Source organism: Lotus japonicus, chromosome 3 (assembly GCF_012489685.1).
Source record: "Lotus japonicus ecotype B-129 chromosome 3, LjGifu_v1.2".
Lineage (NCBI taxonomy): Eukaryota > Viridiplantae > Streptophyta > Magnoliopsida > Fabales > Fabaceae > Lotus > Lotus japonicus.
Window position 1 is genome coordinate 29,329,201 of NC_080043.1, and position 27,610 is coordinate 29,356,810.

At 36.4% G+C, this 27,610-nt stretch overlaps 2 protein-coding genes across 2 annotated transcripts; one reads left to right on the forward strand and one right to left on the reverse strand.

Moving 5' to 3' along the window:
• Positions 1–8,661: 8,661 nt before the first annotated feature.
• On the forward strand, positions 8,662–11,554 carry LOC130748988 (patellin-6-like). The gene is made up of 4 exons (XM_057602237.1): positions 8,662–9,812; positions 9,933–10,057; positions 10,326–10,467; positions 10,653–11,554. The coding sequence occupies exons 1-4, from the start codon at positions 9,003–9,005 to the stop codon at positions 10,911–10,913; spliced, it is 1,338 nt and encodes a 445-aa protein (XP_057458220.1). The 5' UTR covers positions 8,662–9,002; the 3' UTR covers positions 10,914–11,554.
• An 11,917-nt stretch (positions 11,555–23,471) lies between these two features.
• On the reverse strand, positions 23,472–26,426 carry LOC130742520 (probable protein phosphatase 2C 33). Its single transcript, XM_057594617.1, has 5 exons — positions 25,917–26,426; positions 25,410–25,712; positions 25,015–25,132; positions 24,679–24,902; positions 23,472–24,306 (listed from the first exon to the last, which is right to left on the reverse strand). Exons 1-5 carry the CDS (start codon positions 26,112–26,114, stop codon positions 24,079–24,081), a joined length of 1,071 nt encoding a protein of 356 aa, XP_057450600.1. The 5' UTR covers positions 26,115–26,426; the 3' UTR covers positions 23,472–24,078.
• Between the last annotated feature and the right edge of the window lie 1,184 nt (positions 26,427–27,610).

The following is a 27,610-nucleotide window of genomic DNA, read 5'->3' on the forward strand; positions in this document are numbered from 1 at the left end:
GGTGGTGTCGTGGGAGACGGATCCTTCGATGCAAATGATGCGCACCTTGATTCCAGTCGATTGTGCTTGTGCAATTCAGTTCTCCTTCCATGTAACACCTTTCTTCCAAATAGTTGCGTGCTTTACAGGATACCTCACATGGATGCCTCACCACCACTGGATTGAGGATTTTTCCGCTTTTTTATTTGATTAGGGCTTCTGTTGTTTTCTAATTCTATTATGTATTTTTCTAATGCTTCATTTACTTAATGATTTGTTAAAAATATCAATAGTTAAGCATTTTAAATTTTAATATTTGATAAATATAGTAATTATAAATATAATTAAGAAAAACTAAATTGTATCAGTGATAACTAACTATGTAAAGTTATTAGTTTCAAAAAAAAAACTATGTAAAGTTATCACCTTGTGTTTTCTAGAGTAACACCACCAAATTGAATATACTTATTGTTGAGAAAGATGAAAAATATGCACAATATATTAAAAATATAGTGCATAATAAAGTTTTAATAAACTTCTTCAATATAATTATAATTAATATGTATTTTGATATTCCAAAGCTTCTTCCATTTACATTTTTTTTACCTCTACATAAATTTAAATATCACAATTAAATTAAAAATTACTATTTAAAAAAAACCCGTGCGTTGCATGAGGTTAATTTCTAGTGTTAGTAGTATTACTAATCACATTATACCTCACATGGATGCCTCACCACCACTGGATTGAGGATTTTTCCGCTTTTTTATTTGATTAGGGCTTCTGTTGTTTTCTAATTCTATTATGTATTTTTCTAATGCTTCATTTACTTAATGATTTGTTAAAAATATCAATAGTTAAGCATTTTAAATTTTAATATTTGATAAATATAGTAATTATAAATATAATTAAGAAAAACTAAATTGTATCAGTGATAACTAACTATGTAAAGTTATTAGTTTCAAAAAAAAAAAACTATGTAAAGTTATCACCTTGTGTTTTCTAGAGTAACACCACCAAATTGAATATACTTATTGTTGAGAAAGATGAAAAATATGCACAATATATTAAAAATATAGTGCATAATAAAGTTTTAATAAACTTCTTCAATATAATTATAATTAATATGTATTTTGATATTCCAAAGCTTCTTCCATTTACATTTTTTTTACCTCTACATAAATTTAAATATCACAATTAAATTAAAAATTACTATTTAAAAAAAACCCGTGCGTTGCATGGGGTTAATTTCTAGTGTTAGTAGTATTACTAATCACATTATACCTCACATGGATGCCTCACCACCACTGGATTGAGGATTTTTCCGCTTTTTTATTTGATTAGGGCTTCTGTTGTTTTCTAATTCTATTATGTATTTTTCTAATGCTTCATTTACTTAATGATTTGTTAAAAATATCAATAGTTAAGCATTTTAAATTTTAATATTTGATAAATATAGTAATTATAAATATAATTAAGAAAAACTAAATTGTATCAGTGATAACTAACTATGTAAAGTTATTAGTTTCAAAAAAAAAAACTATGTAAAGTTATCACCTTGTGTTTTCTAGAGTAACACCACCAAATTGAATATACTTATTGTTGAGAAATCAGATGGAATTTCTTGCTATATATGTTGAGGAGACTGAACTTTGGAGAAAAATGGGTGAGATGGATCCATGGATGCTTACAATCAACCTCTGTTTCCGTATTGGTTAACGGCAGCCCAACTGATGAGTTTAAGATAGAGAAGGGAATTAGGCAAGGAGACCCACTTGCTCCATTTCTTTTCCTAGTGGTGGCTGAAGGGTTGAATGGTCTATTAAAACAAGCGGTAGCAACTAATAATTATCGACCTTTGAAGGTAGGTAAGGGGATTGGTGTGGATGTTGATTTGCTGCAGTTTGCAGACGATGCGTTATTCTTTGGTGACGCATGTGCTGAAAATGTGGTAACTTTGAAAAGTGTGTTGAGAGGATTTGAATTAGTTTCAGGGATGAAGGTCAATTTTCACAAAAGTAAAATTGCGGGTGTTTCTATTCCTGTATCTACCACAAACAGATTCGCAGCGATGCTAAACTGTAAAACAATGGAGGTCCCTTTCACTTACTTAGGACTTCCAATTGGAGCTAATCCGAGGAAACTGGCTACATGGTCACCTGTAATAACTAAATTGGAAAAAAGGCTTTCGAGTTGGAAAGGCAAAAACTTATCCTTTGGAGGGCGAATTTGTTTAATTAAAAGTGTACTAACTTCTTTGCCTTTATATTTTATCTCCTTTTTTAGGATGCCGAAGGGAATCATCAATCGCTGTAAGCAGATCATGTTGCGTTTCTTGTGGGGCGGATCTGATGAAGTCCGAAAGATTGCGTGGGTGTCTTGGGATCTGGTTTGCAAACCGAAGGCGGAAGGTGGGCTTGGAGTAAGAGACTTGGAGAGCTTTAATCTAGCCCTACTTGGGAAATGGCGATGGCGTCTTCTACACGAACGTGATAAGTTATGGCACCGTATTTTATCAGCTAAATATGGTGCAGGTTCGTGCTCTAAACACTCAACATGGTGGAAGGACCTGCTAGCTTCTTGTACAGATGTGGAGGGCTCTTGGTTTGATAATACTGTGAGCCACCGAATTGGAGAGGGAGATGATACATGCTTCTGGACTGATAATTGGCATGGCAAAGGTTTGTTCAAAGAAACTTTTGCTAGCTTATATTTGTTGTCTGACCAACAAGAGTGTAAAATCATGGAGATGGGTTATTGGGTGGAAAATAGGTGGGTTTGGGACCTTAAATGGAAAGAAAGAATTTCTGGTGAAGATACTTTGAAACTTGGTGTTATGAAGCAGATAATCTCTTCTTACTCGCTGATCAAAGGGAAAAAAGATAAAGGGAAAAAAGATACATGGGTGTGGACTTTGGAAGGCGATGGCCATTACTCTGTAAAGTCTGCTTATGATCTTATCTCTGGCTTGGATACTACAGCTGGTGTAACAGTATTCAGTAAATTATGGAAGGCGTGTGCACCTTCGAATGCGGTGGCATTGGGCTGGCGTGTTCTCTTAAATAGATTACAGACAAAGGAAAATTTAGCCCGAAGAAATATCCCAATTGGCAATCTTTCCTGCCCTTGGTGTGGTTCAGAAACAGAATCTACTTCTCATCTGTTATTCACGTGTGGCTTTGCGTGGAAGGTATGGACTCTGCTGCTTCGCTGGCTTAATTTGGTGCTGGTGCTCCCTGACGAACCGAGCTATCACTTTGCCCAATTCGTGGAAAGCTGTTCTTTATTGAAAAGAAATGCATTATCAGCAGTAAGAAGCATTGTTTGTGGAGGTTATATCTCTGGTCTGTATGGCAATTGGAGGGTTGAATCTAATTTGGTTCTTATGACAAACTTGACTTATATGGTTGCACGCTACTCATGGATATTCTCATGATGAAGGATTAAGTAGTCTTGGCTTATGTTTTGGAGAAGGATTTTGAAGGAACTTGAAGGAATTTTCTGCCTGCCTCATATTTTTGAAGGCTATTGTTTAGAATGCAGGAATTGTGCTGTATTAGTCCCTATGATATTCTATATTGTCCTTCTTGGAGACTTCATTTTGATTATTGAATCCATGTACTCTTTTTCCTTCACCAGGTTTTCTCAAGGGGGTTTTTCCGGGTAAGGTTTTAACGAGGCATGTGTTCTCTAATCTGTCTCTAAGGAGGTGGTGGGTGGTGGGTTTTTTAGTAGTAGGAGGTCCTCGCTTTTGATGTTAATTGTATTGCTACTACTCTTAATTTCTTTCCTCCTCTTATCTCATTTGTATTGGGTTGAAGTACCCCTTGTACTTCATTCAATATAATTCAATATTGCTTATAAAAAAAAAAACATTATTATGAAATGAATACCAAACCATTCATTCTTTTGTCTCCCGGGATTAATGTCTCATTTATGTTTTCCCTGATTTTATAGGTTATCATTAATTACTAAAGGTACACTTGGCCGGAATCCTGAAAAATAGGTCGGCTAGTCTTCATCAGGAAACACTCCCAGCTCCTAATGCAACAAGGTTGACAATTCACTCATTGACCTACATCAATCTCCATGTGAGAAAAACGTTGATACCCTATATAAGGGTGCATTTTCAATTGTTACACTACATTTTTTACCGAAGAAAATGAGATGAGAGAGCAAAGAGAGAGCATGATTCACAAGATTGAGATAGACTCACCTTGTTTAGTATGCAAGAACTTAGTCGAGAGAGAACTCACAAGTGGGTCCATCATCTTTATTGAGTATGTGCTAAATTTGTAAATGGAGCGAGTGTATTTTCTTCTTCTTTTTCTCCCCTTTCTTATTTGTGGTCGTGTCCGACTTCTAGAACAGTAAAAATGTGACCACAAAATATATATATATCATGTGGGTAAAATATATTTTGACACAAAATTTTACTTTGCCCCTCATTTTTTTTCAATTCTCTTTTCTTTCCATCATATATCAAATACCTACAAAATCTACCATACTTTTCGCATTCCTCTATTTACTCATTTTCTCTTCTCTCTTTAAACCAAACAAAGCAATAACAAATTTAGTGAAAGTTGACAAGAGATAGCAAACCAATTTAATTTATCATTTAGGACTGCCCAATAATTCACTACTGACCGAAACCCGATTCACCTGAAAAAAACCGTCACTCGAGAAACCGAATCTGAACTACCCGTAGCCACTGATCGGTCGGTGGCGGGTCTTGGTGTTTTGATGTTTCACCTGACAAAACCGACTATTTTAACTCGAGTCCGACTGAAACCGTCCGATTAACATCTCTTCCCTCAAACCCATCCAAATGGTTCACAACTTCACATTACCCCCATTACCAACTTTGTTATCTGACTTGTCTCCTCCCTCAAACTTTTCTCTACTCTTTAACAATCATAAATCTGAATGAGTTCTTGAAAGCTAATGATGTTTTATCTAAGAGTTCATTTATTCAGATAAATGACATTTATCCAAGTAGAGTTTCATTCTATGTCACCGTCAAAGTGAAGCCAACTTCGTATTGCATCATCTTTTTTTGTGTGAATTTTTTTCATGGTTAACAACTCGTTTGAACCCACCTGAGAAAACTGTGACCCGTGCAAACCGAATCCAAAGAACCTATAACCACTAATCGGCCAATGGTGAGTTCGGTGTTTTGATATTTTTCATCCGATAAAACCGACTATTTAGCACAAGTCCGACCGATGAACAACCCTAATTATATTTATCGTACATACATGTAATCAAATTAAGCTATAAAATATTATATCATAGTATTGAAATCAATTTTTAACAAAATCACTCTTGATTTGAATACATGAAAATTTAATAATTTTTAGTGTAAATGAAAATTCTCTTTAGAAAAAGGGATGGGGCCTGGTTACATGAAAGGCAAAAGGGGGCAGTTTGTGGTCCAAAGAGTACTGGAGCCAATAAACCCGTGCACTGCAATTTCCCAACCGGACGAATGAGTGTGGGTTGGTGCTGCAACCAAATCTGAGTTCTCAATTATTCTTATCATGCTTCTCTCCGCGCCTACTCTTTATCCTTTAATTTTCACTATCTCTTGCTTCCACAAATTTTCTGCAAAATCTCCCTTTTCCACCCACTCCACTAACCTGTGAATTAACTTATTCCCCCCGCTACTACAATTCAACTCATCAGATTATCCTTCATTAACACATCACATCAATGGAGAGGATATGAAATTTTCACTAATGCTGAAGTTAAGCTTTGAGTTTAATTCCATGGTAGAGGATGTCAAAATTACATATTGGGCTCTTTTAGGGTGTATATCGGGAAAACACCTAATTCAGTAACTCATTTTGTTAGATGGATGTGCATGGTCATTCGTGATTTCAATTAATGAGAAAGTAAATGTAGTTTTAAAATGAAAATCAAATTGACACATGATTGTGCATGAAGAGTTAATTTGAATTATATGAAACTTCAACGAACGTTTTGAATTTGTTAACTCATGTTCATGCTGATGGAATTCTAAATGTCAAATTTCAAAGCAAGTGAGCGTGAGTTAAGACATAACTCAATCACACACTAATTTTTTTCTTTCAAGAACTCAATTCAGTTGTTATCCTCCTTATTGTTTGGCTTAATTGCAACTTTGGTCCCCGATGTTTACCAATGCCACAATTTTGGTCCCCCACCTAATTTAATTACATGGATGGTCACCGACGTTGTAGACCATGTGCAACGTTAGTCCTACCGTTTATTTCTTAATGGAGGAGGCTTACGTGGACGTCCAGTTGGAGAGAGAAAGGAGGTATGAGGAGAGAGGGAAGCACGTGAGTATCACGTGACCCTTATCTGAACTCATTATACCCAAACCCCTGACCTCCCTGGAACGAAGAAGGTAACGCGATTTAGATCCCTAGGGTTTCAGATTTGGGTATAATGGGTTCATATAAGGTTCACGTGAGTTCACGTGATACTCACGTGCTCCCCTCTCTCCTCAGATCTCCTTTTTCTCTCAAACTAGACGTCCACGTAAGCCTCCTTCATTAAGAAATAAACGGTAGGACTAACGTTGCACACGACCTACAACGTCGGGGACCATCCATGTAATTAAATTAGGTGAAGGACCAAAATCGTGGCATTGGTAAACGTCGGGGACCAAAGTTGTAATTAAGCCTTGTTTTTATCTCTAACATCCATTTCTTTACTACATTATTATTTTATGGCTTAAATATGTTGGGGCCCCTATAAAATAGGGGTCCTTTGGTTTAAGCCCCTACAAAATTTTTTCTTGGGAATAAGCCCCTAATGAGAAAATAATATATAGTGATAAGCCCCTGCCGTCAACTTCCGTTAAAAAATATATGAGTCAGCAAACGGAGCTGACGTGGACCTTTGCCACCTCATCAAGTGGGCCCACAAGCTGCTGACGTGGAAATGAGAAGAGAAATATGAAAATGCAAAATGTGGGATTTGAACCCAAGACCTAGAACATAATGGGCAACATCCTTCCCACTAGGCTACAAGCTGCATCATTAGTATAAGTGCAAAATTTAATATATATCTTATTTAAACTGAAGCTGCTAATATTTCAACCAAAAATTTAAAAATGTCTTAAGCATGATTTGAACCCAAAACATAGAGGTTCATGGAGGAGGCTCTAACCACTAAGTCAATGCCTAATTTATGCATGTATTTTTAGCGCAAAACTAAATATATATTTAAAAACAAACTGATAATGCTAAATAAATTTGATGTGGTAGTTCTAAAAATTACATTTTTAGGCTCTTATACGCTCTTATATAATGTATCAATTTGAAACAAAATAAAATATTAAATGTAAATAGAAAAACATATTTACAAAACTTTAAAACGTAAAAAAGTTAAATCTTACAAATTTATTAGAGTTCATATATTGACTTTTTTTAAGTACTACTGAGTATATATACTGAAAGAACAAAATAATAGTTTTTTATGATTTAAGTGGGGTTGAATTCTTGTTCTTTTTTTTACATAATATATATATATATATATATATTTTGTTGTGCGCATGAATAACAAAATGAGCCAGTGGCTCAATTGTAAGGACATTGAGTATGATCCTCCATTTATGGTGTTCGAATCCTGATTATGGTGTTTTTAAAAAAAATTGTCAGTTTAAATGAGATATATATCAAATTTTGCACTTGTATTAAAGATGCAGCTTGTAGCCTAGTGGGAAGGATGTTGCCCATTATGCTCTAGGTCTTGGGTTCAAATCCCACATTTGACATTTTCATATTTCTCTTCTCATTTCCACGTCAACAGCTTGTGGGCCCACTTGATGAGGTGGCAAAGGTCCACGTCAGCTCCGTTTGCTGACTCATATATTTTTTAACGGAAGTTGACGGCAGGGGCTTATCACTATATATTATTTTCTCATTAGGGGCTTATTCCCAAGAAAAAATTTTGTAGGGGCTTAAACCAAAGGAACCCTATTTTATAGGGGCCTCCAACATATTTAAGCCTTATTTTATTATTTCTATGTTTTATTTAGATTTATTTATTTGAATAATAGATAAATGCTGATGTGTAGATTATCTTTCAAACATTCTCAAATTTTTTTCCTTATTATTAATATCATCTTCAACTTTTGTATGTTCTAAACTTCTTAAAGCATTGAATAAGCCTTTTAAAAAGAGATTAATAATACCTATAAAAAACTAAATTTATACTTATTTTGAAAATTCATTCATTACATAAATATGAGACAAATATTAACAAAATTATAATACAGTACTCCCTCCGTTCCTTATTAACTGTTCACTTTGAAGAAAAAATTGTTCCTATATATCTGTCCACTTAGAGTTTCAAGAGAGCATTAATTGATGTTTTTCCAAGAAATGCCCTTACAAAAACAATAAATGAAGAAAGATAAAATACATTCTAAAGAGTTATATAGGAAAAAACAAATAATACTTTTATGAAAATCAACACAATTTAATTACTTTCCTTAATTTGTGTGAACTTTCTCTTCCTGGACAGATAAATATGAACGGAGGGAGTATAACCTAAACTTCAAATAACTTATTATTTAAAATTAATTTTCTGTAAACAACAAGCATAGTGGACAGTTGCAGCACCTGCATCTTGTTTGAACTTTGAACTCTGAACTTTTGCAGCAGCAATGCACTTGAGTAATTCACACGCACCCCTCTGTCAAAATTAAAAAATAAATCAAAAAACAGCGCGTGCTCTTACTCTCTCTCCCACATTCAAATTTCCTTCTTCTTCTTCTTCTTCTTCTTTCATTCTCCCTTCTCACTCACTCTCACTCTTCCCCTTCCCTTTCACACACAACAAAACACAAAGCAAACCGCCACAAACCCAAAATCTCGCCACAAAATCCAAATCTCGCCACAAAACTCTCTTCTCCCTGTCTCTTTCTTCCCTCTGTTTTCTCTGTCATTTAGAGAGGAAGCTGTGTTTTTGCAGAGAATCACCTACCCATCTTCATCTCAACACTCAATCCACCCTGCATTTTCCATTTCATGCAGAGATTCCATCTGGGTCTCTCTCAAAACACCCCCTTCATGATGGATTCTTCCTTATCATCATCATCATCCCCTATCTCCCTCAAAAACCAAAACACACCCTTTCAAGACCCTCCACAAGCTTCCCCAAAACCCTCCAAGAAAAGCTTGGTAGCTTCTCTAATGGGCGCTGCCACCACCCTCCGCACCCCTTCCTTCAAAGAAGACAACTACTTCATCTCCCTTCTCAAATCCTCTGAGAAGAAAGCCCTTCAGGAGCTCAAGGAAAAGCTCCTTGCTTCTTCTGATTCTTCTTCTGATTCTGGTTCTTCCATGTGGGGTGTTCCTCTCCTTGGTGGTGATGACAGAGCTGATGTGATACTCTTGAAGTTTCTCAGAGCGAGGGACTTCAGGGTTGGTGAAGCTCTCAACATGCTTCTCAAGTGCTTGGCTTGGAGGAAAGAGTTTGCTGCTGAAACTGTTGCAGAAGAGGATTTGGGGTTCAAGGAGCTTGAAGGGGTGATTGCTTATATGCAAGGCTATGACAGAGAGGGACACCCTGTTTGCTACAATGCCTATGGGGTGTTCAGGGACAAGGACATGTATGAGAGGATTTTTGGAGATGAAGAGAAGCTGAAGAAGTTTCTAAGGTGGAGGGTTCAGGTCCTTGAAAGAGGGATCAAGCTTCTTCATTTTAAGCCTGGTGGGGTCAATTCTCTCATTCAGGTCACTGACCTTAAGGACATGCCCAAGAGAGAGCTCAGGGTGGCTTCTAATCAGATCCTTTCTCTGTTTCAAGACAATTACCCTGAAATGGTGGCTCGCAAGGTTTGATTATTTGATTTTTTTCATGTTTCTCTAATTTGGTTGTGTTCTTCAAAATTAGAAACAAGGTGAGTTGGTAATTACTAATTTCTCATTTGCTTGATTTCGGTTTTGGGGGTTCAGATTTTCATCAATGTGCCCTGGTACTTTAGCATGTTGTATTCAATGTTCAGTCCATTTTTGACTCAAAGGACTAAGAGCAAGTTTGTAATCTCTAAGGAAGGAAATGCTGCAGAGACACTCTACAAGTGAGTCTATTGTGTCCATTTTCTTACCTATTGCAACCAACAAATCCACATTTGTAGAATGTTTTGGTTGGCCACTTGGCCTATTCTTCTCAATTTTTATTTATGTAAAGATTTCTCCATTTGTCTGAGATTTTAATCACTCATTTTAACATTGAAAGCTGTCTTTACTTGGCTTTCATTTTGTAGTTAGCAAATATAGTTGTTCCATGTTTCCTTCTATTTCTGCTTTGGGTTTGTTTTCTGAAATTAGTTCTTTTCTTATTCTCAGATTTATAAGGCCTGAAGACATTCCTGTTCAGTATGGAGGACTGAATCGTCCCAGCGATTTGCAGAATGGTCCCCCAAAACCTGCTTCTGAGTTCACTGTCAAAGGAGGGGAGAAAGTAAACATACAAATAGAAGGAATTGAGGTGTGATCATCATTCACCCCATTCCATTTACTCTTCCCTATGCACACTTTGATTCAATGATTCCTCCTTTTAAGATAAAATATTATGTTTTTTGGAATCTACTTATTTCAAATTCAAAACACTACAAGGTTAATGTTTTTTTATACACTGTTGGTGATTACTTTACTAATTGTTGTGTGAACTAGGCTGATGCAACTATCACGTGGGACATTGTGGTTGGAGGTTGGGACTTGGAATATAGTGCTGAGTTTGTCCCAAATGCTGAAGGAAGCTACACCATTGCAGTTGAGAAGCCAAGGAAGATTGGAGCCTCAGAAGAAGCAATTCACAACTCATTCACTTCTAAAGAATCTGGGAAAATGGTACTCTCTGTTGATAACTCTGCCTCCAGGAAGAAAAAGGTTGCTGCTTATCGCTATGTCGTCCGCAAATGTAGCACCAGTTGAGATGGCCATTAATAGCATGTTTGGATTCATGTTTAAATCTTCCAAAATCGATCATACTCTCTCAAAAGCTATTAGGAGTTTCTTCTCCCATAAACATGAAAATCATCTACCGTGCATCCAATCATGCATTAAGTTTCAAATAGCTTTTTGGAGCTTTTTATTTAACTTTTTGCTCTTGATGTTTCTTTTGTCTAATATTTTGGAGGATTCTTATTTATGCTTCTGAACTTGTCGAAGCCTGTTTAATAGGGGTATTAATCAACTACTAGTAGTGTAGTGTACTAGTGTATTGTATAAAAGAGAACAAATGGTGGTAGTGTTATATTTCTTGGTATAGGAGAAAGGCAATTAAGTTTGCTTGTGTTGCATACCATGTTTCTATTTGTGAGCTAGTGACAATTGCATTGTCATTTGAGACACGTGGAATTTACAAGTTGGGATTGGTTATGGTGTCAATTCAGAGAAAGACAGAGATTGTTTATTTGGCTTGTTGTGTATGTTGCAATCTACACAGGGATCGCTTTGTGAAGGCGCAATCTATGGTTTGTGATTTGGAGTTCTGTTTTTGTATTGGGTTTGATTGGTTGAAGGAAAGTGCTTGGGATGTGTTAGTCGAAATGAAAAGAAAAGTTACCACCAAATACGTATATCAATTGACACCAACGTGTTCTAGCTAAGTAGATGTATGCCTTGTGTTCGAGGCTAATATTTGATAGGAAGAACTTTAACATCAATAATAGTTTTACCGGTTCAAACAAGATTTTGCTTTGAGAGATAATCAAACAAAAAGAAATGAAAAAGAAAACTTAAGTGGGGATAGATGTTTGACTAGACTATGCATTTTTGAAGGTGAGGTTTGTGTTGCTTTGTATAGAACTAGATAGTAACCCGTGCGATGCACGGTTGCTAGTTTTAATTACAATCAATAATTTGTTATGAATATAAATTAAATACTATTTAATGGTTATATTAATCTATTTTGAACTCTAGGATATAAAAACATATTTTCCCCAACAATATCTATTTCAAATTTAATTTTCACCATACATGTGTAATAATTGGTTTTTATTTAAAATCTGTTTTTTTTTGTGGTTGGTGTGAGAAAATAAATATTGTTACTAAAATATGTGACTACAATAAATTTAGAATTATATTTTTTAAAATTAAATTCCACTACTTAATAAAGTCTTTAGCTTTTTGTGTAAAATATGGTAATACTATATATGTTTTGCTGTTGAAGATAAAATGGTTAACAACAAAGTTTTAAATCGAATTTAGCAACATAACTGAGTTATACGAAGGACAATGTTTAGGAAAAACAAATGTTTGATTGAAATTTTTGAGTAACTATTTCAATTGTCCAAGATTGAAATTAAGAGTGGTAGTTCATATTGTGTAAAGTCAACCTCATTGATTCTAATTATAAATATATGCAACTAATCTGCTACTCCATACTATTATACACTACTATTTCTAAATGAGTTAAAAATAATAATTTCCTTCTTTCTCCAATTGTATTGGGTTGAAGTACCCCTTGTACTTCTTTTCAATATGAGTTAAAATATTTTTTAATATATATTATTAATAAAAAAATGAGGAATCTCTTTCTATTTTAAATTAAAAAGATATTATGACAATTCTTACATCACAGCTGAAAAATATAACTATCTTCCATTCATGATAACCACATCCTATATAAATGATATAGAATCAGCTGTCAAAACTACATTAAGGAAAGTAGAGTCAATGTCGTTCTATGCATACATTGGTTATTCAACCAAGGAATGTAAATAATAAAGTTCATAGCACATGAGCATGCAAGGAACCATTGAAATTCTTGATGAATGAGGACACTATCTAGTTCTGACAACACTATTCAATTCATAACCATATTTATATGAGAAACTATAATATGTATCATCAATCTTCAATACACCATATATAGATTATCCAAGCCAAGACCTGCAAAAAAAAAAATTCTACCTCGGTTATTAATTTTGCATATAACAAAAAGCTTATCTTACATTAATCTTCATTTGCAGAAAATCATATAAAAAAACACAATGTAAGAGAGAGAAATTACCCACAATAGTATCCAAAGTAACAGAAGAAACCCACATTATCAAGCATATCATTGAAGCCCATTTTGTTTAACTTGCATTATATGAGGTATATACCAACCAGGTTTGTTATGACGCTTGACAAAGCCAATGCAGAAGAAACATCATTCCCTGCACCTGAATGTCTTCCCCTAAAAGCAGCTTAGCAAACCTTTGCTTCATCAATTCAGCTACTGAACAAAAGAACAATGAAAGAATTGTTAACAATGATAGGTCTTTCGTGAACAGGATAGTTTGACTTATGCTAAGTGTTATTAGTGATCATCTGTTAACTGATAAGCAGTAGCTCATGATCTTGTTTGATCATATTGATTTTAATGCAATATAAAATCTAGGCATAATCTTGAATTAAAATTTAGAAGCCAAAGAAACCTATTGATACAAATAATTATTGTCACCAATATACTGTCCTAAAGGCATCAGTAAAGTATTTACTTCAATCCTCCCTCCAATTGATAATAAATTATCTATTTGTTTCACACTTTAAAAAGGGAATAGAGAGGTAATGAACCTAAATGTCATGTAGATAAACAATCATAAGTGGATTGGCCTCCATCTCTTCTTCTATCATAGAAGAAATTGTATGTTGGCCAGCTTGCTACTCATTCTTTTCCCAACCAAGTTAATTGGTTGTGAATTGCCTGGTATTCTTTTTTATCTGCTCTATTTTCCAGATCAACTGCTCCCTCAAAATGGAAGCATAAACCTCAAAACACACAATATCACAGAAAGCCCAAAGGAAATACCTATAGGAAATTTCTTTGGAATAATTGAGTCCACTGACTTGTACACAACCTCAATAGGTCCTCAATTGCAGTTTCCTATTTGCAAAGTGAGAAACTTAAGAAATGATCAAGGTACATGCAGCTAAAGAGGAAAATGCTTCCATAGACACAGGTAAAAGAGTCATAGAAAAAGATTAGAATAGGAAAAGATATGAACTTTACCTGGGGTGGAAGTTGATAGAGTTTGCTGCACTGAAAGTCTGATACAACAACACAGTGAAAGAAAATTCAGAAACTCTATAACTCTTACTATAATTTAAAAAGAACTAAAGATGTATAAATATTTTTAGTAAGAACTAAACCCTAGTTATATATTAAGGATAATGCTTTGAAACAATAGAATTCTCCTGTGTACTTCCCATACTACAGCTGTATAAATATTTATAGTAAAGGGGATTAGAATCAACATAACTTAAATTAAGATAGTGAAGTTAGACTACACTGAACAAACCTTATGAGAAATATGGCAAGAGAAAACAGGATTTAAGATGCAGCAAATTAAATGGAGAATGGGCACATACTTTTGTTGAATTACTGGCAGGTTCTAGATCTCTGAAAAAAATTCAGTTTATGGCAGATCAGACAGGGTTCAATTCATTGGCTGGAAAAGTTTGTCTATAGACAAACATTAAGGAGCTTTCCTTGCTCAATCCTAGAGCTATTCTTACTTTCTTTGTAGTAATTTGCAAACGCTGAAGCCAAAGAATCAAGTTTAATAAAATGTAAATATAAGTTGTGTGGGTTTTAAGGATCTCCAAGTTGGTTTTTTTATGGACTATGATGGTTATTCCCTAAGATTTTGAAGAAATTTGATTCAACTTCCAAGTCAGGCGGGCTTCTTTGTTTATTGAATGAATCTCCTATTCATGCATCTGGAATCAATTCCACATATCAAACACACACAATATCACAGAAATCCCAAAGAAAATACCTATAGGAAATTTCTTTGGAATAGTTTAGTCCACTGACTTACACACAACCTCAATAGGTTCCTCAACTGCAGTTTCCTATTTGCAAAGTGAGAAACTTAAGAAATTATCACATGTTCAACACTACGGTATATGCAGCCAAAGAGAAAAATACTTCCTAGACATAGATAAAAGAGTCATAACAAATAAGATTAGAATAGGAAAAGAAATGACTTTTACCTGCGGTAGAAGTGGATAGAGTTTGCTGCACTGGAAGTCTAATACAACAACACAACAAAAGAAGATTCAGAAACTCTATCACTCTTACTATAATTTAAAAAGAAGTACAGAAAAATTCAAGGGTATTAGTATCACCACTTACAAAGGTGGTAGCATCTTCAACAAACTATGGGTTGGCATTCAAAAGTAAATCCAAATGAACAAAATTTATCAGAAAATGAACAGTAAAAATAAAAGCTCTTTGAAATTGTTTATTTTTGCATGCATTGGATACCTTGAAGTAACAGAAATAAGAGCCTTTAGACATTATCTCCGGCAATCTCACCCATGGATCAGGTCTGGCTTCAGCCTTCCCGTGGACTCCTCCACAACAAACTTCTTCTCTTGACTCCAGCTTCATACAAACTCTCTTCATTTTCATGTGTGGTATGAGTGTGTGCCACAAAAATCTCAATTGGAGTGCCTTATATAGGGTGCTGGCGGGAAAAAAGTGATGTAAAGTATAGTCCTAAATTGAATTGGTGCAGAAAAGTGAAATTAGATGTTGAAAAGTTTTCACTTACAGTCTAGTTCAGAAAAGTAGTAAAAAGGCAAAAAAATCAGATAAAGGAGAAAAGGGTTTTTAACCTGTCAAAAAACTGGGATTTGCGGTGGTTGTGTCGTCGGAGATTGCGAGCTCGCCGGAGGAGAAAGGAAGGGGATGCTTGCGGCTGTTGAAAGAGGTGTTTGGCGGTTCTCCGGCGAGGTGGGACGGCGACTGTTGAAAGGAATGCACGATAGAAAGTGAAGAATAGAGGCAGATCTGGGTTGTCTGCGATGGTGGTGCTCGCAGCGGAGCTCGCGGCAGTTGCCAGGGTTGAGGATTCCGGTGGAGGAGGGGGAGAGAGGGTGAGGGTATTATTGAACCTATCTATTTTATTTACTTTATAGTTTATACATAATTCCAATAAATTTGGTGCAATTTGTAATAAAAAAAGCAACAAAAAGGAATCAAAAGTAGCCCTTACGGTGGACCTTGACACACTGAATAAAACTCTCAAAGTGAACAGTAGATTTTAGCTTATTCCTTTGTAGTGTTTATAGATTTGATATTTTTAATATATGGACTATGGTCCAATCTAGCCAGTGATGAGAGTTCCAAAGAAAGAAGCGGGAAGAGTTCACGGGTGGTAGCGTGTTGAAGGAGTGAAAATTGAACAGTGGAGCCTCGTTTCCTTACTTTCCTAATGTTTGGTTTGGTGAACTATTTCAGGCATTTACCTTTTCCTTTTAAATTATGATCCTCTTCTCTGCTAGTTTTCTTAACGCCTTAGTTTTTACACCTTCATTCATTTTTCTTAGATTTGTCTTTTCCCCCCCTAATGAAACTTAAAGTTTAGATTTCTTACTAAAATATGCGGTGCCCACTAGGGTGGTCATGTTTAAAAAATGGTCCACCCATGGACCAAGGGTTTATGTTGGCCCAATATTTTGGCCCAAGAAAGAAAAACGCATTCAGCCCAAAACTCTCGAGGAAGTCGAATTCTGACTAAAGAAAGGAAGAGGAAGTTGCACCAAGTTAATGGGGCGGCAAAACTCGACAACAACAATTACTGCTAAACACAGGCACATGTAACACGTGCCACATTGACCAAGTCAAATTCCCCCCACGATGGTCGAAAACATGGCCAGGAAACGGTTGGAGCAGTTGAAGCACACGATCTCCACCACCATGCGCAGAACTTCCGGAGCAAGCATCAGATCGTGGGAGAAACCAGACCCACTAACCTATCCACTGAGAAAAAAAAAACCGTCAAGGACACGCAGAACACGAAACTCTATAAATAGGAGAATCCAATTCAGAAAGGGGGTTCCCAACTCAAACTCTGAAAAATTCACCAGAAAGCTCTAATGTCCGCATCAATGAGACTCAAGGAGCAAAACGTGATGATGAAGGAGTACGTTGCAGAACCAACACTTTAGTTTCCCTGCATTTCAGCTTGTTGATTTCCAGTTCTTTTGTGCAGTTTGTTTGTCGAAATCTGCAGTTCATGTAGTTTTCATGTTATTTTAGTTTGTTTGACTGTTTTGTAATCGACTCGTATTCAATAAATTCCAGTTTCATCTGAGCTGCTTGTTATTGTCGAAAACACATTCATGTACACACAACACTTTGGCAAAGCGTTTTCTCAAAAGGACCCTGAAATCTAAATTGATATGTAAATAAGTAACACAAGAAAGGGGGGGTTTGAATTGTGTTCTTAAAAATTACTTGTTAAAACTTTAGTTTATGAAAAGAAGATAAGTTCTTAAGGAAATTGTTCTGGTGACTTTTCAAAAACTGTTTAGTGCAGCGGAAGTAAATAAATAAAGCAGAACGATCAGCACACAGGAATTTATACTGGTTCACCCTAAACGATTGGGCTACGTCCAGTACTTGGCCACCACCAAGATTTTCACTAGCAAGTATCAAGGACTTCTCCAATACAAGTATTAGACAGGACTTCTCCAAGTATTATCACGGACTTCTCCAAGTATTGTACAGGACTCCTCCTAGTATTATCACGGACTTCTCCAAGTATTGTACAGGACTCCTCCTACAATCAACAAGATTGTTTGGCTCTACAAGAAATCTCTTCTCAAAAGAGTTGGTGTAGACAATTTATGGCACTGGAACTCTCAAGTGTTTTGGGTTCTGAAAGGACGTTGGAATACACAAGAGTTCAGAATCTAAGAGAGAAGTAAGAGAAGAGGTTTGACTCTTTTAAGGTTTGGTATTCTCTCTTGATTTAGCAGAGGTATGAGATCGGATTTGACTCTTAGGAAATCTGCTGTGAGCTTTTAATGCTTTGAAGAATGTTTTGATAACTGCTCTGAGTTCTTTCTTTTCTTGCAATAAATTTCTCTTCTTCTTTTCTTCAATCTTCAGATATGTCCTTTATATATGATCTTGCTAGTTGTGTAGCCGTTGAGACACAAAATCTGGCCGTTGTTTGTAGCCGTTGTGAGTGTCATCTAACCATTGATTCAAATCTCCGGTTGGTAGCTTCATTAAATGCATGCTGCTGTTCAAAACTATCCTTTAGCCAAAAAGGTGTACTTTGTCAGCTAGTAGGTGGTGATAGCTTTGGGCTACTTTGCAGAAGAGAGACATTTTGGAAAAGTGATGTTGACGTGTTGTCCTTTTTCCTCTTCATTGGTCATCGAGACTTCTCTCTTCAAAGATAAATCAGTTTGCACGTGACCAGATTAGTTTCCTTCTGACTGGAGCATGGGGCAAATAGTTGAGATACAATTTTGACTTTCCCGCTCAAAGACTTCTTCTGAAATTCTGAGGTATGACGTGGCATAGAACGATACAGAATAAGTGTCTTCCTTGTTTACTGGACGATGCGGTCATATCTTGCGTAAACTTCTTTTTCCTTATAAGGCTTAGACATATTCGTTGAAGCATGCGACCTTATAATATATATTTCCTGAAAAATGTCATTAACATCTGGAATTAGATTTTAGTATAGAAAGGTATTTATAAAAATTGTTAGGATCAAAATAAGATTGAAACACGTTGTAACACGTTTGAACTTAACATAAACTTCCTTTAGTCGAACTAAGAGGATATTTGTTTACCAAAAATCCGTGTAAACAGTTTAGTAATTTATATATAAAAAAATTAAAACCCTAATCCCTTCTTCTCCTTCCCTAGATCTAGATCTTCCCCTTCTGCACCTTCTGCATCCTACACCTTCAGCATATACTCCCTAATCCTCAAACCCATATAGAGCTACGACCAATCCACTCTCGACACTGTTTCTGTCTTCAAAGACATCGGCGCCAACTTCGACGTCCTCTCCGGCCTCCTCTACTCCGCCGTCACACCCTACTCCAACCGCCGTGACTCCAGCTTCACCAAATGGACCTCCTCGCTCGCCGGGCCTTGGATTGTTGTCGCTGTCAGCGCCGTTCAGATCCAAATCCAGTACCTCCTCCCCTCTGCCACTCATCCTCCTCCACAACTACTCCAGGCTACGAAATCTGGAAATTTGTTGCATCTCCGATCTGGGTTTTGATGAAATTTGGGTTTTATCTTGCTGGCAATTTGGCATGGATTTAGAATCAAATGTAGTACTGGGTTCATGGGATTAATATAAACAAACGCTCCTTTTAGGAAGAATAAACTGGGTCTATTGAAAATGATAACATCATATATAATCTTCATCTTGTTGGCAATTTGTATGTCCATTTGAGGATTCAGACTGAGAATGTTCTTGTTGATGTTATTCCCAGTCCATCGAAGGCGGAGGCGGCCGTGCCGGGGTCGGGGCTCGCGGGGAGGAGGCGGGAGTATGGGCTGAGGTGCTGAGGAAAGGTGGTGGAGGAGGGTAGCAGTACCAGGGAGAAGGGAGAAGAAGAAGAGAGGTCTATTTACACTTTCACCCTTTTATCATCCATCAGATCCTAGCTATTCAAATAAGGAATATTTTTAGATTCTTAAATCTAACGGTTTTTAAGCCTGGTCCACCGGTGGACCAAATATATAACTTGCCCACCCTAGTGGGAACCAAAATATGCAAGGATTTGCCTTTTAGTATTGTATCTCATTGCTAAAGGCAAGACTGAGAAAAGAGCAAATTGTTGATTAAATTATATGGTTGTTATAGGGTAGACCATCTTCAAAATGGTCCACCGATGAACCAACGGGTATAATGGAAAAAACACTTCAAATTCATGATGTTCCATAATCAACCACTCTCTTTGTCGCCATTGCCACCACCCTACCCTCTTCGTCGGCCACTGCAACACCACACCCTCTTTGTCGTTGTTCTTGTCTCACTCGGATGGGCTATGGGAACGGCGAAGTTTGATCTTAACATAGTGGGCCTCTTCATCGCGATTGACGCAGTTGCGCATGGGCTATGGTGGTGAAATCTGACAATGACAAAATTTGATTTTAACAACAACATAGTATCGTTCCTCTTCATCGTGTTCATCCTAGATTTGTCATTGAGATCTCTGCAACACGCTCAGCCTAAACTCATTGTCGATTTGGTCAACCCCAACAGTGATCATGCAAATGTTTGATTCGTTGTGACCAAGTATGTAGTAGAGGTGTAAATGTTGGTGCCGGGACAACAAGCTCAAGATAAGCATCTCACTGTGGAGCTCGTCAAGGATGGCGTTGAGGGTGACAACTTTGGACTTGATGTCGCAATGAACAAAGTCAGTGTTAGTACTGGCGAGGGAAGGAGATAGAGCCGTGAGAGAAAATATGGTTTTAGAGGAAAAAAGATAAGGGTCATATTTGCGTTTATATCATATATCATGATTAAATTTTAACACCTTATCTAAAGAATATCCCTATAATCTTATATCAAGATTTCATAATCAATGGTCTATATTTGTGGACTAAATTACTTTTGATTCACTCTATAAGGACCCTAAGTTATATAGAGAATTGATTAATGTTACGAAACTAAAGGTTAACAAAATATGCGTGCTTTCCGGCTTATTGACAACAATCCGATTAAATTTGTTAGGTTTAAATGCACTTTTAGACTCTCAAATTTACATTTTTTGCGATTATTGACCCTGATCTTATTTTTCTACGAACCGAGACTCTCTCCAGACAAAAAGACCAGCCATCTTCTGCATGCAAATTGCCTGAAGAGGGTCTCGTTTCGTAGAAAAATAAAATCAGGGTCAACAATCGCAAAAATTGTAAACTTTGGTCCAAAAGTGCATTTAAGCCAATTTGTTATTATTTTTCTTATTTACAATGTGTTTCATTTGGAGATATATAGCAAAGCTCAATTATATATGCAGATTGGGTCCTATCTAGTGGAATTCGACTATAGTAATAGTTATGCACATTGGAGCAGTACATAGTTGTCTTCTAATCTTAGACTGCATTAATTGTAGTACAATTCAAAACCATTAATCCAAACCTGCATTAATAGCAGTGAGGCGCCTAGTGACAAATGAATACGGGAGAGGAATTTGTCATAAAAGCTTCTCATTCACTGAATCAGCTAAGAAAGTACCTCAGAAAATCTCTGGTAGCAATGGAAGTGTTTCATCTTTCTTTAGAATAGAAGACTAAACTCATGGTTTTGGACGATTTTCCCATGTGCAGTTGCAGAGTGCATAATGCCCCGTGATTCAAGGGTTATTATTTTAGGGGTTGAACGCGTGTACTAGTAAGAAAAATGGTACAAATTTCTGCTGCAACTTTTTAATGGCGTAACGTACAATATGCTGCACATTATGGAAGCATTGGCAGGATTTTCAGCATTATGTTCAAGTGATATGGGCCCAGAAAGAAAGAAAACTACTTTTTTTGGCTAAGGGAAAGTTTGTAAGATCAAGTTTTGATCTAGTAGTACAACTCTATGTTTTGATGATTACAAGTTAACCTTTTGATATGAACAATTGTGGTACTCTAACGTGTTTTTCTGAGTGTGCTATTTACAGGCTCTGACCTCAACTCAATCTCACACAAATCAGAAGCACTGTGTATAAAGGGTAACCCAAGCAACGCTTTCGCATTCACCATGTTCAGTATGAACAGTGGAAAAGCTTCAGAAGTTCTGAAGCTATACAAACTCTGATGTGGACTCAGTCGCTAGAAGCTCTGAAGATCCAGAAGTTCTGATAACCAAGAAACACTGAAGGTTCAGATGTTCTGATGGTGCAGAAGACTCTGAAGATCCAGAAGCTGAATAGTGGAAACTCTGAAGTCCAGAAGCAAGAAACTCTGAAGGCCATGTTCTTCCCTCTGAGTTCAGAATCAGAAGATACAATGGTCAGAGGATCTGTGCTTTCCCTCTGACTCTGATCAACCGGCTTCACAAGTTCCAATATGAAGTATTCCCCTGATCAGAAGTCTCCTAGGTTAAAAGGTCAAGTCGCTATCCAAGTACAAAAGCAAGTGTACCTTCCTGACGACCTACCTAACGTTCTCAGCCACAGCAGAAGCTGGATTTTCCAGAACTGCCCTCCAACGGTAGCATTTCCCATGCAACGCTCAACCCTAATCCTTGGAGTATATATAGAGGCTGAAGATTGAAAGAAGCGGCTAGAACACAAGCGCGCAAGATATTCAAAATATTCTAAGCTTTCTTTCATCTGAAATTCATTGTGTTTACTATTAGCTTTTTAGAAGCAAATCTCTTGTAAACATTTCTTTGATAAACAGTTTGTTTAGTTCCTTTAGGAGATCAAGGTTGATCGGATCCTAGAGAAGACTAAGAGAGTGAATCTTAGTGTGAGCTAAGTCAGTGTAATTGTTAGTCACTTGTAGGTTTCAAGTGCAGTTGTAACTCTTACCTGATTAGTGGATTGCCTTCATTCTAAGAAGGAAGAAATCACCTTAACGGGTGGACTGGAGTAGCTTGAGTGATTTATCAAGTGAACCAGGATAAAATCCTTGTGTGCTTTTCTATCTCTTATCTTTAGCACTTAAGTTCTCGAAAGATTTGTCTAAATCTTTAAGGTGGTAATTTTGTACTGAAAACGTTATTCAAACCCCCCCTTTCTACCGTTTTTCATACCTTCAAAGTTCTCTTATTTACAATAAGGGATATGGGCCAAAAAAAATTCATGCATCTTCTGACTTGTGGAAAAAAAAACTTGGTCATAAAACCACTTTATCTACAAGCACCTTCTCATGAAACCACTTAGAACATCTCCAATGGTTTGTATCTTAGTGGGTATCCTATCACCATTTTTCAAGGCCCAAAATACCACTTCGGATAGCAACTCATGCACATTTTACTCCAATTGTGATATCTTACTTTACTTTTAGTTGAGTCCCACAATACCTGATATATTTATTTATTTTTACTCCAATTAAAATTTTGGTTGAAGCACGAAAAAGAAAACTTAATTTTTTATTTAAGGTCTTTGTTGGGAGGTGGCTTGTTAGAGATACAAGACTTAAATTTAATGCATCAGCAACTCGAGCTCAGCATTTTCCAATGGTCGGTATCTTATAAGATACAAACCTTAAGCTAAGAACTGGTACAAGGTCTCTCTGCATTGGAGATGCTCTTATGGCCCTGTTTGAAAGAACTTTTTGAATTTTTTTTATAAGTTGTTCAGATTAGCTTATGAATAAGAGTTTATGCTAATTCATAACTTATTTTTATTTTATTTCAATAAGTTTTTCAAACTAGTTTATGGATAAACGCTTATGCAATAAGCACTTAAGTGAGTTGATTATCCAAATGTACCATATTCTTTAATGTAGAAATTTACTGGATTTCAAACAGATAGTAAGTAAATATTACAAGTACATTTTCTAACGCAATTTTTCCTATGCATTTTTAAGTTATCATTCACCAAGGCAATCATGTTCGACCCGAATATATATAATCTTAATGGGCAGCAAAGCTTTCCCTACAAAATATTTACCGCAGCTGCATTCATATAAGGTCAAACCTTAGACCTCTGCCCAAGCTAGAACAACTTTGTGTCAGTTGCTCTATGCTTTTAGTGGGTATCAAAAGCCTGTTTTAAGCAGATACAATAAAAACCTCAGATATGGAAATATCCCAAAATTTCAAAGTCGAAAGACTTGCATCTTTTATTGTACATTACAAGTCTAACTTTAAAACAAACATTATAACACATAAATCTAGTGGTAAGACATAAGTCTTATCATTGATGACAATCAAAATGGTATGAAGGATTGGTTAATAACCATTACACAGTGTTCCTTTTCTCTTTGTTTTCCCCTCTTTCAGGTTTAGGTGTCTCAGTGTGTTCTGAGAAGTGACAACCAGAACATCTTTTAGGATATGAATTGTTTTTGTCTACAATTTCTTGGTGTATGTCAAAACAAAAATCTTGAACACCTCATAGCTGACACAGAAGGCCTTGCTCTACTGAAATTATAGTAGTGGGATTTGAGGAGAGTTCTGGTCCTGGCTGAGTTAGTGAACTTCAACCCCCTTGAGGTGCTGAGATGATTCTATATCAACTCACAACTCTAGCAAGCCATGAAATTTGAGATTCAGATTTCAGAGTGAGTTGGATCCTTGATAAATGATAACCCTCCAAGAGCTTCCTAATTTTCCTTTCACTCTACCATTCTCTCTTGCCATCTAGAAGTTGTGTTTACATTTCTAAATCAAGTTCAATGCAATTTCTTCCAAGATCCTCTCACACTGGACTGGGAAGAGGTTAAAACATGCTGATCATTCAGGAACAAGCATATTGCTGCACAATCGTCAACATGGAAACCAGGATACTTATATCTCCAAGCCTGAACGGCATGGTGTACTAACAATTTGGCTGCCATGGACCTCGTTGGTGCTGAAGCAACTATGTTTATTACTTCATTGTTTGTCAGAACATGCCATATCTGTAGGAAAAACAAAATTACACCTTTTAATATTTGCATGTAGAAGGTAATTCCTGCTTGAAGCCATTTCATGTTGAAACTACTATGAAATCAATGTCCCCTAAAGCCTGAATATTTCATTTCTTCCAATATGTGAATGCATATGTCATGTGGTTAGAGAGAAATCAAAGAATTGAGCAGTAACTTAAAGGACAAATCTTAGATACAGTTCTTTACATGTTTTTAATGTAATCCAATTACAACATGACGCGTGAGATGAAAAAAGGGAAGTTTTTTCATTGGACATCAGCATAAACAACACCTTTAGTACTGTAGGTAAGTTTTCTACTAATTTAAAAACTAGCTAACAATGTTTAATCTGTAAATATTTACCCCATCAGAAGCCAAAACCACAAATTCATCCCTCTTGCTAAGTTTTCTGTAAGACACATCTGGAGCTGAGGAGAGGCCATAGTCTTTCAGGCAAAAATCTCCAAAGGCTCTAGACATAGCCAGTCCAGGGCAATCACCTTCAGGCATCCATATTCTGTTTAAACCTGGATCTTCTCCTGTAGCAAATATTCTGCCTCCACAATCAAGTATTCTTACAGTTTCACCTGAGTGACATTGAAGAGAAAAAATCGAGTTAGACATAAACTACACAGGCTTGTAAGATTTGGTAATTGAGATTTGAGATCAATATAGTTAATACTTAATAGTAAGACCTACTTGGAATATCTGGGATCAAGTCAACAGTAAGTTGAACCGGAATAAGATGGTTGTCATCCGCTCTTGTGCAAAGAACTGCGCGAGAGTCACCTAAATTGCCGACTATCAGATTATCTCCCTGAAATTATAGAGGGTAAAGGAATGCAATTATAGTACTATCTTACAAACCATTTAACCTTGACAAGGAGGTAATACAATTATGAATGACATATCTATCTTTGGATACGCGTTGCAGTTAGTGCTATCAGACGGACGTTAGCACTCACTTTGAGACAAAAAGTGGGTATGACTCTTCTTAAGGATTGATATGAAAGTATTTTCACATTAACTCAACTGGTATCCAAACACACAGTTATATGATGCCTTTCAAAATAAAAAGCACAGTTATATGATACCTGTTTAATTACAGTTACAGCAGTGCTACCTCCGCAATAGCCATCGCGGTCAATGTTCCTAGCAAGGTCTTCATCCATTTCCTTGAAGGACCTCAGAAATTTTCCCTCCCATGAAGCAAAAGACATGTGCCGGTTATCCTCATCATAACTGCCTGTGTCTGCAGCATTTTGTTGTGGCAGTTTGATAGCTGCAGAGAGTTTGGAGGGTAGATTGTCGCGTATGCATTGTGAAAACCTGTGTCCTTGAGGACCATGGCCATCGAACACGCCGCAAAAGATCATGTCTTTATCTCCAGCAAAACCCTGATCATGTATCATACCCATTACCCAGCATTAGTCCAAGCCATATATTTCATCAATTGGTCATATGCTCATATGCTATAATAAAAACCACAGCATAGAGTCAACCTCTAAGAGAAATTTAATCAAACAGTTAGAGGTTAATGATAATGCTAAAAACATTGAGCTCTCCCATGATGCAAACAGATTCATGAAGATTAATCTTACCTCCCAAACTGTCATTGCATCTTGATTAACCCCTTTTGTACCCTTTTGGGTGTACATTGATGCAAACTTAGAGGACCCGTTTAACATGACCTGGGACCCACCTCGTTCAAATGAAGCAACATTGTGATGGCTACATTCATATTCCTCATCATGTACCTTGCCTAAAATTGAGACATGGCAGCTACAACAGCCTCCCATGTCTTACGTTTCTAACAACAGTTTCCACAGTATAGACAGGACCCCACGAAATTCAATGAGATACCCAGAGAATTCCTGGAGAAAACAAGCAACAAAGTGAATTAAAAATTGGAACTTTTTGTAAGGACAAAAAGAGGGTCAGAAAGATTGATTCAGATGAAGTTGAATGTTGTGAGAAACTTGCAAGAAAAATGAATGCAAGGAATTTAAAGGAAAGTGACAAGGAACAAAGTTGTGTTTTTTCTAAGGGAAGAAACAAAAGAATGGATGATGAAAGTATGAAACCTTGAATTTGGATAAACCATTTTTTTGGTCATATTTTGTCTTTTATTGTTGCTAGTTTGAATGTGCTTAGTTGTAACAATGAGCCTAATTTGGATTGAGTTGAGTTGGCTCAATTCTAATTTAGATTCAGATTTTTATAAGCTAGCACCATTTACTATTTTTGTTGGTTAAATCGGATTAAAAGATGGAAAAACTCTCTTTGGCAGCTCCATTTGTTTGTTCTTTTTATCCTAAAATTTGTTTGGTTCTATGGAGAAAAATCAAAGAGGTGAACAAGACAGAGAAAAAACAGGAAAAGATGAGAAGAAATGCATCTGTATTTTATATAATTGGACATGATTGTTATTTGAATTTGGATTTAACCTTCATTTATACATGGACATCCAATTTTATCTTTTTTGGTTACATGTGGAAAAACATCCAACTATATCTGACTGTGTTTCTTTTATTAGTTTTATTTATCTCGCAAACATGAATTCTAATGGCGTAAATATTTTCGTAAGACTCTATTACACTTCTCGGGGCTAAAAATGTGTAGCCAGACAACTTGGAAATGATGGAAAAAATAAATAGAGGACGATGCCTGAACAATTGCAATAAACTTAGTATTAGAAATTAGGAGGCATATACTCAACCACAAAAGCTAGCTCAAGAGTTGAAGTTTGCACTGCTCTATCTCTAGCCAATGTGGGACTTCTAACACACCTCCTCACGTCCAGGATTGAACAGACTGGAACGTGGGATTAAGAACGGGTGGCCCAATAATGGGAGGTCTCCACAACAAATGGATTTAGGATAGGCTCTGATACCATATTAGAAATTAGGAGGCCTATACTCAACCACAAAAGCTAGCTCAAGAGTTGAGGTTTGCACTGCTCTATCTCTAGCCAATGTGGGACTTCTAACACTTAGAAACCTCTACTGAAATCTCAAGCATTAGGATTTGGATATAGTTGAGAATGTGCAAACTTTGATGAAAATATGGCGATACATCTTAAAATTATTTAGTGGCGTGGCATCCTAAGTCCTACATGAGTAAAAAAGAAAGTTTAAATGTAGAAACACTCATCATGCTCCGCACAAGTCCAAGCATTTTTAAGTGAAAAGAGATAATGAAGAGGTTGATACTGAAAGTTTGTCAATATGACTAAGCGATCAATCAATAAATTAAAATCGTTGGTCGTCTGAACATGATGATGTTACTAAGTCAC

What these genes read in the sequence shown, in the direction of transcription:
- LOC130748988 (XM_057602237.1), top strand. Translation starts at nt 9,003, where the DNA reads ATGCAGAGATTCCATCTGGGTCTCTCTCAAAACACCCCCTTCATGATG. An exon ending in CTGAAATGGTGGCTCGCAAG is followed by an intron (nt 9,813 to 9,932) that starts GTTTGATTATTT and finishes TTGGGGGTTCAG; the next exon opens with ATTTTCATCAATGTGCCCTG. An exon ending in GCTGCAGAGACACTCTACAA is followed by an intron (nt 10,058 to 10,325) that starts GTGAGTCTATTG and finishes TCTTATTCTCAG; the next exon opens with ATTTATAAGGCCTGAAGACA.
- LOC130742520 (XM_057594617.1), bottom strand. Translation starts at nt 26,114, where the DNA reads ATGGGAGGCTGTTGTAGCTGCCATGTCTCAATTTTAGGCAAGGTACAT. An exon ending in CTTGATCCCAGATATTCCAA is followed by an intron (nt 24,903 to 25,014) that starts GTAGGTCTTACT and finishes AATGTCACTCAG; the next exon opens with GTGAAACTGTAAGAATACTT. An exon ending in TGGTTTTGGCTTCTGATGGG is followed by an intron (nt 24,307 to 24,678) that starts GTAAATATTTAC and finishes TTTTTCCTACAG; the next exon opens with ATATGGCATGTTCTGACAAA.